Here is a 16,457-nt window from a genome sequence, read left to right as displayed (position 1 = left end):
CATAGCTGTAAGAGCTTCCATTTTTCTGGGAATGCTTTTCCCTCAGGCCAGATAGTGCCAGCTCTCTCCTGTTAGTAGGGTATGGGGCCCAGGGCCAATTGACTTTTGAGGTCCCCACGATTAGTGACATCATTACATAACTGCCACGAGAGTGAGTGTTTTTTCACTATGACTTCCCAGTAACCAGAGCTATAGTTACATTCTAAAAATATCTAGTGTAAAGACATGTGAGAGTGTGGGGCTGTCCTGTGCACCAAGCCCTTGGTTCCTTGGCCAGGCCACTGGTGAAATTTATTAATATTAGCTTAATTTTTGGTTTAGAACAGAAAGGCTTCAGAAAAAAATCCATCCTAATCAACTTAACTCATACATTGACAAGGCGTTTACAGCCATGGCAGCAAAAACTACATATTTTCAGGTTTGTTTTTTGTAGAGTGGGTAGGCTAGATTGGCAAATTTTACCAATTTATTTAAAATGAATGCAGTCAGTTTAAAAAAGGCTTTATTCTAGGCAAAAAATTTTTTTTCAGGTGATTCAATGTTTTATGTTTGTCCCCCCGTAGAATCTCTTGGGTTATTTCCATAGTGGCTCTGAAAGCTTTTCTGGAGATGCTTGTGAGGTAAAGGTAGCTGCTCCCTCTCTCTCCCCCAACGCAGAGGCAGAGTACTGGAGAATCCGTGCTATGACACAACAGGTATGTGCAAAGCAGTATTTTAGTATGGGTGAACTGATTAGTAAATTGTGAGTTTATTGTAAACTGTACACGTGCAATATTTTTAAGTGGTGGTATAGTTGAGGAACAAGGACATTGTCAGGGACTGGGTCCATACAGACGACTGTAATGACCCAGAGCGCCCAAAGATGGTGTTCAGGAGTTATTGCGCAGTAGTAGACAGGGCCTGGTGCAGAGCAACTGCACTCTCTCGGGTGGGCATCTAGGTTTGTGCGGCCACATACCAGGGCCCTGACATAGCAGCGGATGTTGTCCAGAACAAAACAAAGTGATAACTTGCAGGCACCCTGGAGCAGGCATGAGAAATAGCTCTCCAGACGAATGTGCAGGATGCTGCAGGCTGGGAGTAGGGAAACTAAGCAGAGTAATAGCAGAAACATAGCAAGCAAGGGGAACAGAGAAAACAGCCAGACAAGACATACATAATACAGGACACGACAAAGGACAGGGAACAAGGAACACAAGGGATGGCGTGAGGAGCCGAGATACTCAGACGCTTCTCCTTTAAGCAAGGATAGGATATTTTAACTGGGACATGGGGAGAGGAGAGAGGAACCGGGATCCTCAGGTGTATTCAGCGAAAGGTTCATAAGAGACAGACAAACATAAATACAGGACTAGCCTAGGACTATGTGACAGCAATTGGAGATTTTGTCACATCATATGGCCATAGTATGCTTAGCCCTTCACTAAGCCAAAGTACTCCAATAGTCGGTGGGTCCTAGCGCTAAACCCTGCCTACTAAATTACTAATAAGCTAAAACTAAACTTTGAACCTAAACACAGAACCAAGAAGGACATACCTTTAGACTGCAGATTGAGACAAACATAACAAATGGGTGGGGCACACCTTATAAAGGAAACAGAGGTGAAGCAAAGAGCAAAACCGGAATCAGAGAATCAGAAGCACAGAACAGAGCATATGGAAATCCAGGAATGGATTACAGCATTAAGCCATTTCTAGCGAGACGGTGGAAACTCTAGCAAGACGGGGGGAGCTCTAGAAAGGCAGCTGCGCAGCCTGGATGGAGCCTGACAGACATCTATGTGCAAGTTGTGCAACCCAGAAAACCAGAGAAGCAGAATTATGCATTTGGACTAGAAATAAGAAAAGTGAAAAATTCGCTACCTTGAGTGTTCCTTCTTCTGTGAGTGTGGTTTTGTGAAGAGGCAGCGTAAACCCGAGGCAGCTGTTGGAATAGGAAAGCATGCTCTTGTTCAGCAAACTATGTATGTGTATAGGTAGCCAACAGTGGCACCATGGCTGAATTTCCATTTCAGCCTTAAATCTCTGGTAAAAACTCTGATAATGTTGGGGTATTTATTATAGATTGTTCATTGCATGTTAATGAACCACTAAGTGGTTAAAAAAACACATTTATTTTAAAATAGAAACTTTATATCAAATTATTATGTGATGCATTTTCTAACTTTAGAAGAGTTTGAGGGAAAAAGGCAATCATTTCCCCCACACACGTATTTCTTCTACTATCAGTGCTTACTTAAATTATCTTAATTAAATGTATAGTGGTGAATAATAGTACCAGCTCTCCATATAAAGTAGTGCTTTATTATATTTGTTTTCTTCACTTCACCCTTTTAATATTCCCTCAATAACAGAATACATGTAGAAGGCACATAGTAAGCACCTTCAGATTGGTTTGTAAGTTGTCTCTGGTTCAACCATTTTGCTGTTCTTTGGTCAGACCACTATGTCCTAGTGGAACTGTCTGTCTCTCTTCTACCTAGTTCGCCCCCATTTGCCTCCCCTGGTACCATGCAAAGTCTCTTTCCCAGCCTTCAGTCATATTGATTGAACTACCTCCTTTATCAGAGGACCATGGGAATTGTCAGTCACAACGGTTAGTGATAATTACACATCAGACCATCATGAACCACTTTGTGACCAATGTCCCTGGAGTACCAGCAACGTAATAGTCCCATGTTGCCGCAATCTCAAGGTCACAGCTGTTGTTGCCCACTCTGTGACCGTGAAGCCAACTACATGCACAGATACAGTTACATTTTAATTTATACTTTGCGTAGTTAGTGTGGTGGGTGTTAGTGGGAAATTAGTTAGGTAGGGTTAGGTTTAGGTATTGGTTAAAAATAACCAAATAAATAAAAACCTCAAAAAAAAAAAGAAAACTATATAGGGTGGTTTTCACACCAGGGCAAGTTAATGAATATATTTTTTTTAATTTTTCCCATTTTTACTACTTCTGTATAATTTATATACCTATAAAACTGTGAAAACATGTTTTGGGTTTTTTGTTTAATCCATTTGTATATAATGCATATAAAATATCTAAATAGCCAAAACACAAAACAAATCTCTGGTTCTATAGCGGAAAATAGTCCTGGTCCTTAAGGTCTACTTTTATGTTACTGCTCCTCCTTTGGTGAAAACCAGTTGCTTCCTAGAGTGTGGTAGAGTATTGGTAACTCTCTTACCCTTTTATTAATACCATAATATAAGGTCCTGTTTGTTAAATAAAATAATCATATTTTGTTGTACTAGAGCAATCTTCTAACAATATTATTCTGAATTTCAAACATAGCTGTTCCTTTCATAGTTAATAATTTTGTGATTAATAATTCAATGTTTTTTGTTTTTTTTTATATATATATAATACGTTTTTATTGGAGAGTTTTGATCAAAGATTTTTTTTGTATGTATATCAAACTCTGTTACAGAATAAAGAAATGTGTTGGTTAATGACAAAGTTACTACAAGGTCAAGAGAACACCGAGATCATTTCATTCTATGTGACCTCGATACTCTGTTTGCAGAGTAAATACATCATAATGCCAAAAATACAACACAACATAAAGATTCAATGTTATTTATGGGTATTTCTTTATGTGTGCTAAAAGGTATTCATGTTGGATGCGCAGTGTTCCCCAAAGACTCCAAACAACAGGGAAGGTTTTGAGCATGCCCAGTCATGTGTCCTTATCATTGAGTTACCGCCGGAAGAGAATAATCAAAAAAGGTAACCAGCCTCCCCGAGAGGAAGCGGGCTCTATTTATCTCAATAATAGTTTATATGGTGTACTAATTATGGACATGGTAATGAATGCTTTGTTTTAACCCAGTCCCAGTCTGTTTTTCCTGTTCATTTCTCATGTGCTTAAATGTCGTCACTTCTGTTTGCCATTACATTCAAAGAAGGGGCATCTGAATTACTGGAAATGTAGGTGATTCTACATCTTACTGTATACATGTTGATCTGCTAAAATATGTGATGAAAGAATGATCTCTGAAGTTAATACAGCAATATCCATTTTTATGTTTATAGTTTGATTTTTCACTCACTGCTAAAGCTAATAATACTGTTGGTTCTATTTTTGTTACTAAGAAAATAAATGTTTCGGTGTATTTTAGCAATTTGAAATGCCTGCTTAAAGTGACACCAGTGCTAGAACTTAGTTGAAGTCTTAATTACAACATACTACCACCCATTGGAATACACTAAATATGAAGATTATTTAAAATATTGACATTATTTATAAAAAAAAATTTTTTTTACCTATGGATGTAAGTGAGTAGCGGTGCATCAGGAAGAGATTTTTGTATTGCACAATAAAGTCTGTTTGCACAAGCCAATGCTGGGTATGTTTTGTGCCAGACCTCGAGATATCATTCACGATTTTAGTGAAATGAAAAATATATTAATATGTTGTTGTACAATGTTGAATATTTTTGACATCCTACAACATCATCTATTTTACTATATTGCTTTCTTCATTTTCAGTATGGGTTTATTCACTAAAGAGGAGGTTTGCAGGAGAGTTTCAGTTTGATCTGATATCACATTATGAAGGACCCTTATTCAGCTCAGGAATAAGATGGATTGCCATGGATGAATCATATTTAAATCTGTGAAATATCTTGGACATCACGTTACTGATTGAACTGTACCTTTTCAGTGAAATTTGTCATGTGCTAGGATGGCCCTTTATAATCAATAGTGAATTGAGCGCGTTTAAACTACAACTCTTGCCCAAAACTCTGCTCTAGTGTATAGACCCCATACAAGTTTAAACACTTAGCATTTAATATAAAACAGGTCTAGATATAATTTATTTCTGAAGTTTATGCTGAAAATTGGGTATGCATTTTTATTGCTTATTCCAAAAGACCCTTGTTAAACCTGTTGGCTTGCAATGAATTTAATTGAAAAAATTGAGTCCCTCTAAAAAAAACAAAACTAAAACTAGCGATGAATTTTCACAATAGAAATAAAACAAAAACATCTGTATGCCCTTGAGAAATTCGAATCTGTGATTCAATATGATTTGTGTGTGCAATCAATTCTCTAATTCTTTGCTTTTTTCTTCCCTGCTTCTAACTTACCTGTAACTAACGCTGCTCTACTAAACAGGAAGTTGGGGTAAGATGACCTGATACCCTGTATAAAAACCTTAATTGTATAAATGTTATTAAATGCTGTTAAAGCGAAAATTTACCCCATTTCTTCATCTTGCTTTTCTTGCCTTAAAATTTCATGGGCCCAGGAGTACTCACTACTACGCAGATTTTCCTTTTTAGATTATTGGTGTTAGTTCCTTAGTAATTGACCAATTCTATATATTGAAAAAACATTGTTTGCTTGTGTGAGTAACTAACCTTGCATTTGGAATATGTACATTACCACAAAGTTTTCCTCAGATGAGCCCACACTTAACCGTAATTAAATGTTTGTTTCAAGCTATCTTTGGGATTTTTAAAGATTTGTTGGGAACTCTTTACAGTGAAGCATATCCATGGTATATTAAGGCAAATTAAGGAGATGGCATGTTTTTCCACTTTTAATTTTTTTTATTTGTGGTGGGTCATTAGGAAAAGCATCACCTGATTATTTATTTTACATTGCCATATAGGTATATAGGATGACCATACTTTCCAGACTTGTTCAAACTACCTCTTACATTGTATATACACCAATCAGCCATAACATTATGAGCACCTGCCTAATATTGTGTAGGGCCCCCTTTTGCCACCAACAGCCCTGACCCATTGAGGCATGGACTCCACTAGACCTCTGAAGGTGTGCTGTGGTATCTGGCACCAAGACTTTAGCAGCAGATCCTTTGTGTCCTGTAAGTTGCGAGGTGGGGCCTCCATGGATGCATCCTGGTGCTATGTGTTCTCCAGGTAAGAGACGCACACGTATCCAGCCATCCACATTATGTAAACAAAAACGTGATTCATCAGAGCAGGCCACCTTCTTCCATTGCTCCGTAGTCCAATAATTTTGCTTACGTGTCCATTGTAGGTGCTTTCGGCAGTGGACAAGGGTCAGCATGGGCACCCTGACTGCTACGCAGCCCCATACGCAACAAACTGTGATGCACTGTATGTTCTAACACCCTTCTATCAGAAACAGCATTAACTTTTTTCAGTAATTTGAGCTACAGTAGCTAGTCTTTTGGATTTGACCACACAGACCAGCCTTCGCCACCCACGTGCATCAGTGAGCCTTGACTGCTGATGACCCTGTCGCCTGTTCACTGCTCTTCTTCCTTGGACCACTTTTGATAGGTACTGACCCCTGCAGACCAGGAACACACCACAAGAGCTGCTGTTTTGGAGATACTGTGACACGGTTTTCTAGCCATCACAATTTGGCCCTTGTCACAGTCGCTTAGATACTTACGCTTGCCCATTCTTCTTGCTTCTAACACCTCAACTTTGAAGATGTAATGTTCACTTGCGGCCTAATTTATCCAACCCACTGACAGGTGCCATGATATAAAGATCATCAGTGTTATTCACTTCACCTGTCAATGATCATTATGTTATAGCTGATCGGTGTACGTATCCACTAATGTAGGTCACCAAAATATTACACTACAGGCAAAGTCTGATTTTGTCAGTCAGTGATTTTAAATATATAATATATAGCTTACACTTAATAGTTAATATTGTGACTTTTTTTCTTTTCACAGCAATATAATTTTAACACTTTCTTTCCCTCCCCTTTTTCTCTCCTTTTCTCTGTCGAAGCATTCCATTTAGGACAATTGTAGTAAGTTTACTGTCGCACCAAGTACTCCTCCAAAACTTGTATGACATTCTTCTAGAAGAGTTTGTAAAAGGACCTACAAATCAGGAAGATAAAACTACTCCTGTGCCAGTTGGCTTCCTCCGATACATTTCAATGCAAAATCTTGCGGTTATTTTTGACTTGTTGCTGGATTCATACAGAACTGCCAGAGAATTTGATGCAAGACCTGGTTTAAAGTGTCTGTTGATGAAAGTTTCTGGGATTGGAGGAGCTGCAAACCTTTATCGTCAGTCAGCAATGAGCTTTAACATCTACTACCAGGCCTTGATCTGTGCTCTGCTAACCAACCAAGATAACATTACAGCAGAGTTAGTAAAAAAGATCCTTTTTGAAGACGAGGAGCACAGCACAGATTCCTCACAGCAGTGTTCTTCAGAGGATGAAGATATTTTTGAAGAAACTGCACAAGTCAGTCCTCCTCGGGGGAAAGAAAAGAGACAATGGAGAGGTAGAATCCCATCTTTAAGTGTGCAGCCAGTTAGCAATGCTGACTGGGCATGGTTAGTGAAAAGGCTTCACAAGCTGTGCATGGAACTTTGTAATAATTACATTCAGATGCATCTGGATTTGGAGAATAATGATGACCCTCCAGGCGTTAAAGGAGATCCATTTTTCATATTACCATCATTTCAATCTGAAACCTCAACTCCTTCAACCGGTGGACTTTCTGGGAAAGAGACGCCATCAGAAGATGACAGGAACCTAATTAAGGACCATTCAACAGATAACACAACACCTAAAAGTTTCAGTGCAGGAGCTTTTGCACAAAGTCCTAAAGCTGAGAAGAGGGACCCAGGCAAGAAGAAGGAATGGTGGGAAAATGCTGGTAACAAAATTTACACCATAGCTACTGATAAAACAATAGCCAAACTGATGACGGAGTACAAAAAAAGAAAGCAGCAACATAACCTGACAACGTTTGTCAAGGACTCTAAATTAGAAAAGAAGGGAGATATATTATGTTCAAGAGGACAGGATTCACCAGTGCCACAAAGGCCACAGAACCTTGTAGACCAGTCTCACATGAGACACTCTTTTAGTGCTGGTCCAGAAATTCTGAGACAGGAGAAGAGATCTCGTTCAGGATCAACTGTTAGTACTTTCAACATTTCTACACGGGATGCTGAAGCACAGATTCAGGTAAGATTTTATGGTTTCAAGTTTATAACTAAAAGTATTGCGATTAAATCACTAAATGTTGACATTTTTATATTTTTTTCTTAATTCTATAAATTAACTAAAGTAGCAGGGGTCTCTTGAGTAATTTTGAAACATAAGCTTGCATAGGTAACTCATGTATCTTAGTAGGGTTACCCAACTTGATGACTCAACTCACAATGGCAATGTTCACGATCATTTTATGATCCGTTGGGATGCAAGTTTATTTTAAGCTTTAACTAACTACCTGGCGCAGGGCAGCAAAGAGAAAAAAAAAAACAGTTGTATGTCATTACACCAAACTACACAGAGATGGCTAAAGGGTTCTTAGTGAACTAGATGGGTTATGAAATAGGTGCCCTCTTCTGTCCCCTTACAATTTGTTTCAATCTTTGTGTATTATTATACATACTATACTATATAATACACACACATGCACGCATATATGTGTGTGTGTGTGTGTATATATACAGTCATGTGAAAAAGAAATGACATATTACATTGTGCTATGATTTATTCAAGAAAAATAAAGCCAAAATGGAGAAGCCTTGTGTGAAACTACACCTTAAAAGTACACCTTATGATTCAACAGCTTGTAGCAGCAATAACGTGAAGTAATTGTTTTCTGTATGTCTTTATCACTCTCACATTGTTATGGAGGAATTTAGGCCCACTCTTCTTCACAAAGTTGCTTCACTTCATTGAGGTTTGCGGGCATTTGTTTACGCGCAGCTCTCATAACCCCTTGATGACAATTGACGGTCCAGGCACGTCATGCATACCCAAACGGTGTTGCTGTAATGCCTCAATGTCGAGGCATTCAGCAACAGAGAAATCGACATCATCCTCCCCGGACCGTCAACAGGTACTACATACAACCATGCAAGTCAACGGAGCCCAGCTTTCTAATCACATGTGATTAGTAAAATAAATGTAAAAAAAATTATAATTTAATTTTAATTTTTAAAAAAAAAATAAATAAAAAAAATGGTAACATTTCACCATGTCACCATCAGGGGAACCTTCCAGTTCCAAACCTTCCGGTTTTAAAAATAAATAAATAAATAATATGTATACCGTATTTGCTCGATTATAAGACAAGGTTTTTTCCCACTAGACACCAGGGAGTCTAAAGTATGAGGGGTGAGTCTGGGGAAGCATTGGTAAGTTGGGAGGGGGGGCGGCCCGCAGAGTGGCATATAAGGGCTTAAAAGGTATTTCTGTAGGCAGAGTGCCATATAGGGGGTTAAAAGGCATTTCTGTAGGCAGATTGGCATATAGGGGGTTAAAAGGCTTTTAGGGGGTATAAGACATATCTGGGGTCAGAGTGGCATATAGGGGGTATAAGGCATTTCTGGGGCAGAGTGATATACCCCCTTATATGCCATTCTGCCTCCCTGATATAAGGCATATCTGGGGGGCAGAGTGGAAAGCCTGGGGGCAGATGTGCATAACTGGGGTGCAGGTTGGCAAATCAAAGTAAATAAAAACAAAAAAAAACATTTCTCAATCATAGTATTTATTAAAAAAACCAATTTTTCCTATAGGGTAGTCTTATATTCAGGCTTTTTCTTTTTTTCCTAAATTAATATTAAAATTTTGGGGGGTCGTGTTATAATCGAGCAAATACGGTATATATAAAAATATTTTAATGAGCATGTCCTAAAATTAGCTTGTGAAAGGTAGAAGGACTTTATTAGTGATGTTTCATAGGTATCTATGCAATTATTTACTGAAAAGTCATAACCTGTGTTTACCTCATATTTTTAGGCATGGACAAACATGGTGTTGACCATTCTCAATCAAATTCAGATCCTACCTGACCAGATGTTCACTGCTTTGCAGCCTGCGGTATTTCCATGCATCAGTCAGCTCACATGTCATGTGAACGACATCCGTGTGAGGCAGGCTGTCAGGGAATGGTTGGGGAGAGTTGGTAGAATTTATGATATTATTTTATAAACTAAATAAAATGTATACTAGGAATGTGCAAATGATTAAGATTTACTACATTTTTCTAGGTAAAAGGAGTCTCATATGTTTACAAAATGATTCAATTATAGGTAACTGTTCGTTCACAATAAAGAAGCTACGTTTGTGCATCCTGATGTGAATATTGACTTGGAAAGTCACCATGTGTTCTGTTTGATGAGTAGAAAGAACACATAACACTTTCTACAGCATTCAGCATTAGGTCTGGCATTCAGTACAACCCATAAGTAACTCCACTTGTTTTAGGTATTTTTACTTTTGCTTCTACCCCCATCCATAAATCCCATGCAACAGGAATGCCTGACTTGGTGGCTATACATATTCTTAAACCTCATAGATTTTACATGTGTATGGCTCTTCTCAATCTAATATGTCCCATTTCACTTAAAAACTTGCCAATAATATGTAGTGTTAAAAGAAAGTGTGCTCATTGTATAGGACAGAACCCTTTTTAATAATTGCATTTATCATTTTGCACCCAAAAGAATAATTTTGTAAGGCTCAACAAGATTGGACGAATGGATTTGTAAATATATCATATTAAAAGTTATACTCAGTACAATTGTACTGTACCTGTTTTTGCTTTCATGGTCTGGTAATTGTGTATTTTGTATTTACAAATACATGCATGTTGTGTTTCCTAAAACTCTTGTACTATAATGCTGCTTATGTACCACTCATCCAGTTATGGCCCAGCTTTACCTATAACTAGGGTTACCCAATAAACACAATCATAGAAAAATAAAAGCATTTCATAAATAATGGTAAAATCTCATGTAATTGCTCCCCCTCAATAAATATTTCCCAATAACCCAAAACTGGGCTATGATTTTTTTTTCAGAATGATTGTTTTTTTCAATTTTTGACCAGTAGGGGCTACTATGATATCTAATCTGTATTTAGGAATTTCATAAACTAACATAATATAGTCAGCTGGGTTTTGTGGTTTTGCTTTTTGCTTAAAGAGTTTACTTTTTGTTACATATAGATTAAGATTTGTGATTTTTGCTTGAATGCTAACCATAAATGGTATTCATGTTAACATAAATTTACCTAAAATGTGACAAACTTACTGCACCAAGCTTAATCAATAACGCCAATAATTCCAGTACTCTCCTGGCTGCATCTGAGCATTCTTTGTTGTGCGAATGTCCTTCGTGTCATCTTGTTTCAGTTTGTTTAAATGAAAAGTGCATATTAAATTACATTGGCCAGATAACTAAGGCCACTAAAAATTGTTCAAATAAATATTACGTAAGCATATGCGATGTAAGAAACCGGGGAAGACTTTGGAGGAATGTGAGGACTTTGTTTTTGTTGTTTTTTCTTTAATGCCCCAGTTTTTTAAGAATGTTTATTTTTACTTCTCTCTACATGATGCAGAACTGATCGGGATGTTTTAAGAGTCCCCTTTATGGAACAGCATCTTTAAAAATCTTGTCTCAGTATGTGTTTTTAAACTTCATTTTTAAGTCTAAAAAATTAGTATACCCACTTAGGGTACAAATTAAGTTTTTGGACTAACGCTGTAGCTTTTCTAATAAAGTCCTCCGCCTTTTTAGTATTTTCTTCACAAACTCATCTCTGCCCATCATAAAACTCTGTTTCTTTAGCAGGTTGAGAGCTGTGTTTTCTAGTCAGTGTTTAGAACCAATGTATTCTTAAATATGTTCTTTTTTAGTGGTTGTGCTCTTCGCATGTTGGCTGCTGCTAAATTGTTTTGAAATCCTCTTTCTTTCATATTTAAATTAATGTCTCCCTTTTTTTTTCTGGCAGTTTTGTCGACGCTTTATATATGTATATCGGAATTTCCTGTTGATTCTCAATGTCTAATTGTCTTTTTTCAACTGGTTGCGAGTTATATATTGGTGTAAATTTTCTTCCGAAAGATTTAAAAGAGAAAAATTATTTTAAGACTAAAACATAATTATACATCTGTTGCTTGTTGTACAATAAAAAGCAATGAAAAGATCATTTGTTTTATGTTTTTTATGATTAACAAAATGATTTCAGTTTTCAAAAAGGGAGCAGCTACAGCTATGGCAAAGGGGGCATGGGTATTCCCAGAGCAAATGTCTCACCAAATTTAACATAGTGTTATGAAGGCTGACATCAGCAGCAACATCATTTGAGTATACTTTAACTATAAATTGATATCAATGCATCTGATAATGTTACTTGCTGTTCAGTAAAATGGATGAAAAAGACATATATTTCGACATTTTATTATTAAAGTGCTCCTGTTTTTTTTTTATTACCAGTGCCTGCTGAATATTTGTAATAAAATATGCAGCTTTTTATTTACACAATATCTTCCTTGTGCATATTATTCTGTGATGATGGTACATTAAGATTGTCATGACAGAGTTGGCAGCCTTTTTTCCACCTGTAATTCTGTAATCCGTGTGTTTGTTGCATGGTTACAAAATCCCAGTTACATTAAATGGATTACTGTGCAGAATTTAGTTGTTGTCTTTCACTACCTTCACTTGTGGTGGTGTAAAAAAATATTAGTCAGTTCTTCATCCTTATGTGGGCAAATGTCACATAGAAATACAAACTGCAGCCCTCTTTTGCCCTTTTCCTCTACAGGGGTGTGTGTGTGACCTTAATTAAAATGAACATGGACCACATTGCACAGCATATCAAAAGATGTCCATCAGTGACACACATATAAATTAACTTTCAGTAAAGCTTTGCTTAAGCTTTTAATACTAAAGGGGTTGCTACAATACAGCCCTAAAGAATTGCTCTCCATAATCCCTTATTTTAACATTCATCTATTGTATACTAAGCAAAAAATCCTCAACCCAATCTTCAAATGTACACCAACAACCCACTCTCATCCAGGTTGGAAGGGGCTTTTCTGAACAATTTGATAGCTATACAAAGAGACAGGAACAAGGGAGTGCTCGGGCCCCCCTAGAGAGACGGACACATACGCCACTCTTTGCCCTGCATGGAGGCTTTTGGAATGCTTATATTATAGGCTCTGGTGGTTTCATTGTATTATTGCGTTTTAACCCCTTAAGGACCAGGCTGTGTTTTACCTTTTGTACCCTTTGGCACCAAGGCTGTGACCCCTTGCAGCAGCTCCAGCAGGTGCTCTATATCATCTTGCATAGCTGTTACCAACTGTTTTGTGGACTTTGTGCCTATGTCATTACCCCCGCATGTAGAACCACAATGTACCCTTTCTCTCCTAATTGTAAATACTTTGCCATGGTTATAAAGACCCCCCATGTCATACTCCTTACACCAAACCATCTAATCTGCGATGTCACAAAAGTCCCTTTTGGTATAATGGTCAGGTGTCTCAATACTTTTGTTCATATAGTGTATTTCAAATACTCCATTGTGTTTTCTACTCCTTTTTTCATTCATTGGCTGTTGATATGCCCTGAGCTGCCATCAGGATGGGAACAAGCAGTACCAGTGTATGTTGCCCAAACAAGCAAGGGGGCCCTGACCTCCCTTACCTATCAGCAACCTCCTGATTGGCCTTCCCAGACAATTACCTGGGATTCCCAGAAGGGAAATGTTAAGCTCATCATGGTAAGGAAGATGAAATGTTTGCAGGGTTATGAGAATGTATTTTACTTACATCTTGTTTGTATATTCAGTATTCGTCCTAGTATACGCTGTAGGATGTTACAATTCCCTAGCCGCTTAGCCTTCTGGAGAGAAGGATTCTCTTTTTAATTATGCTTTCAATCTGCAAATGCAGGGCGATTGGGAACTGCAGTTTGAAAAAGGCCTTTGCTGTGATATTTGGCTGCGTTTCTAGGTATTTAATCTGCAGCTCTGCTTAATAACAAGATAATACTAGATAATAATTCTAGTCTAAAGGGATCTCGGTCTTGTTTCACTTATCTCATCCCAATACATTTCTAGTGCCCCAAACTGAATTATCCTTATTCTGGATAGAGGAACTGGGTCAAAACCAAAATATAGGTTTGCAAATAGAGGTAGCTTTTGGCACTAGTGATAAATACAGTTTCTCACTGTATATTATAAGCAGGGACATTACACAACTTTCAGGGTCTGAGGGAGCACTCAGTTGAACTTGGAGCATGCACAGCCTATACAGGTGTTCCGACTGAGCTCATACTTTCTGATATTAAATACCGTATTGGCTCGAATATAGGCCGCACTTTTTCCCCCCACTTTAAGTCTTTAAAGTGGGGGTGCGGCCTATATTCGGGGTCTAGCGCCCGACACCCGGTGCAGGGGACCTGCATCCTACTCCCCGATACGCTCAGACAGCCTCCCCTGCCAGCACTTCCCACGGGGGGGGGGGGGGGTGCCGGCACGGGAGGTTGTCTAAGCGCATCGTGCGGACTGTCTGCACGATGCGTTTTACCTCTGCCCCCCCCGACTTACCGGAGCAGACTCCCGGATGTCTTGCGGGCACTGTGCCGGCACCGGAAGTTGTATACCCGCAAGACACCCGGGAGTCTGCTCTGGTAAGTCGGGGGGGGGGAGGAGAAGGACAGTGGCAGCATATCTCGGGGGGGGGAGGACAGTGGCAGCATATCTCGGGGGGGGACAGAGTGGTAGCATGTTTTTTTGGTGCTTTTTTAAAGAAAAAAACTTTTTCTTTAAAAAAGCACCAAACTTTTAGGGTGCGGCCTATATACGGGGGCGGCCTATATCCGAGCCAATACGGTAATATCATATTTCCAACTGCATATATAAAAAGAAAAACACAAATATAGTAGATTTTCTGGGCATCTGTCACTGAAATATGGAAAGGCAGGAGGTAACATATTTTACATATATGTTGCACTAGCCAATTAGCTAGTAAATGTATGGGTGAAACATTATTTTTAATCTTAAATGACACCCCCCCCCCCACACACACACACACCATTATCTCTATGCCAAGACACGAAAGAGAAACCAACATGCTCTACAAGATTGTATCGGTGTGATATAATGTTACCAAAAATATATCATAATGCTGAGCTCATGGTAAAAAAATGTTGGTGCTCTGCCCATTGCTCGACGTGTAGTAATACAGTTAATTTAAAGGTATGTTCCAGAGATCATAGGACCATTAATGTATACGACAAATTAGAAACCAATTTCCTCCCAGTGATTAGCTGCTTTAAACTGGAGCAAAACTAGGAGGAGGAGGCAAATCGTTCTGTGATGTATTCTGGCCTAGGCTGACTAGGCCTATGGCCGTCGTTCCAAGAGGAGGCAGCAGACCCTCTGCCACATAACAGGGAATGAATCACCCTCTTGGGTGATCTGGCTCCTTTTAATGTCAATGTTCAATGTGCAAGTTCAAAGGGTAATCACTGCATAATTAATTTCATCCTTAAAAGGGAGGTAGCATAGAGGTTTCAAGAGGTAATGTGTGAGCTGTTTATAAGGTAATAACCATACAAAAAACACCCCTGGTTCATCTTTATGCTTTGAATGCCAATACTGCCACAAAGATAAACATATAGCCCCCAGTAAACAGAAGAAAACACTCAATGTTGCTTATACCACTTAAGGTTTGCCCAGGTTTTCTATTACATCAGGTAAACCTTTAAACCTTTCTTGATTTCTGGCACCACTGTTTTCTGAGCAGGAGATGTGTTTGGCCAATCAGATGAGATTAAAATACATATTTACATTTGTCATGGAAGCTGCTTCTGTCCTTTTGTTGCTACACTAATATAAATAGACATACAAACTTATAATGCACCTACTGTACTTTCCTACTTACACATACAGTACATAGACTGCATAATATGCACAACCACACGCATTCAAACATATATATCCTCACTTCAATACACACCTGCATATGGGAAGTTTATGATGAGAGGGAGAGACATGGTGTTGAGGATGGTCTGGGAGTGGGCTGTGACACCCCAGTATACCCCGGTGTTGCCAGGCTCCCCCTCTTTCTTCTTGTACAGCAAGCCATTTAGAGAGCATTGAACATGCCAGAGCTTGAGAAACTTGTCTGTGAGAGTGAGCAAGTAGAAAAATGTGGGTCAGGGAGAGGTTAGGGGATTTATTGGGGCTTAGTCAAGCAGGTGGGCCTCCCCTTCCATCCACTTTGTGTATCTAGGCATACCCAAATCTCACCCATTGTTTGAGCCTTGAGCCCTTGCTTCTAGGACTTTTTCCTTTGGTGTGGCCCTCAGGCCTACTCAATCAAACAACAACGCCTGCTCAATGCTCCTTACACAGTCCCATCCCGCCAGCCCCTCTAGAGGCCAGTCAGCACTCTCTTGGGGGTCCTGCTCATCAGGTGGATCCGTGCTCTATGTGGGACTGTGGGAAGTGCGGCTGTGGCCTCCAGCTGGCCCAGAGCCAATCCCTGCTGCTTTTCTGTCCCTCAGTCAGTGGGGCCTTCTTGGCCTACAATTGAGGCCTAGTGCTGCCCACCCCTGCTCCATGCATGCACGCACCCGATGGTGGGAATTTTAAACATTTAAAGGGCTAGTCACTCCTATCTGTAGACAATACTTCTGCCCAACTTTGTGCTCCTTCT

At 39.0% G+C, this 16,457-nt stretch overlaps 1 protein-coding gene across 1 annotated transcript in view; it reads left to right on the top strand.

Annotated features, from left to right (window-relative positions):
- LOC149284784 (brefeldin A-inhibited guanine nucleotide-exchange protein 3-like) overlaps positions 1 to 9,928 on the top strand; it is a 64,627-nt gene extending 54,699 nt beyond the window's left edge. The window contains exons 30-34 of the mRNA XM_089496201.1: positions 564 to 695; positions 3,612 to 3,730; positions 5,123 to 5,131; positions 6,748 to 7,948; positions 9,737 to 9,928. Of these exons, the coding sequence (XP_089352327.1) occupies positions 564 to 695; positions 3,612 to 3,730; positions 5,123 to 5,131; positions 6,748 to 7,948; positions 9,737 to 9,928 (1,653 nt within the window). The remainder of the gene's footprint in view (positions 1 to 563; positions 696 to 3,611; positions 3,731 to 5,122; positions 5,132 to 6,747; positions 7,949 to 9,736) is intronic.
- The last annotated feature ends 6,529 nt before the right edge of the window (positions 9,929 to 16,457 follow it).

The sequence above is a fragment of the Sceloporus occidentalis genome, unplaced genomic scaffold, assembly GCF_023333645.1.
Source record: "Sceloporus occidentalis isolate IW3139 unplaced genomic scaffold, rSceOcc1.0.p SCAF_88, whole genome shotgun sequence".
NCBI classification, from domain to species: domain Eukaryota; kingdom Metazoa; phylum Chordata; class Lepidosauria; order Squamata; family Phrynosomatidae; genus Sceloporus; species Sceloporus occidentalis.
The sequence above is the reverse complement of the archived record's forward strand: the minus strand, read 5'-3'. Positions and strand labels throughout refer to the sequence as shown.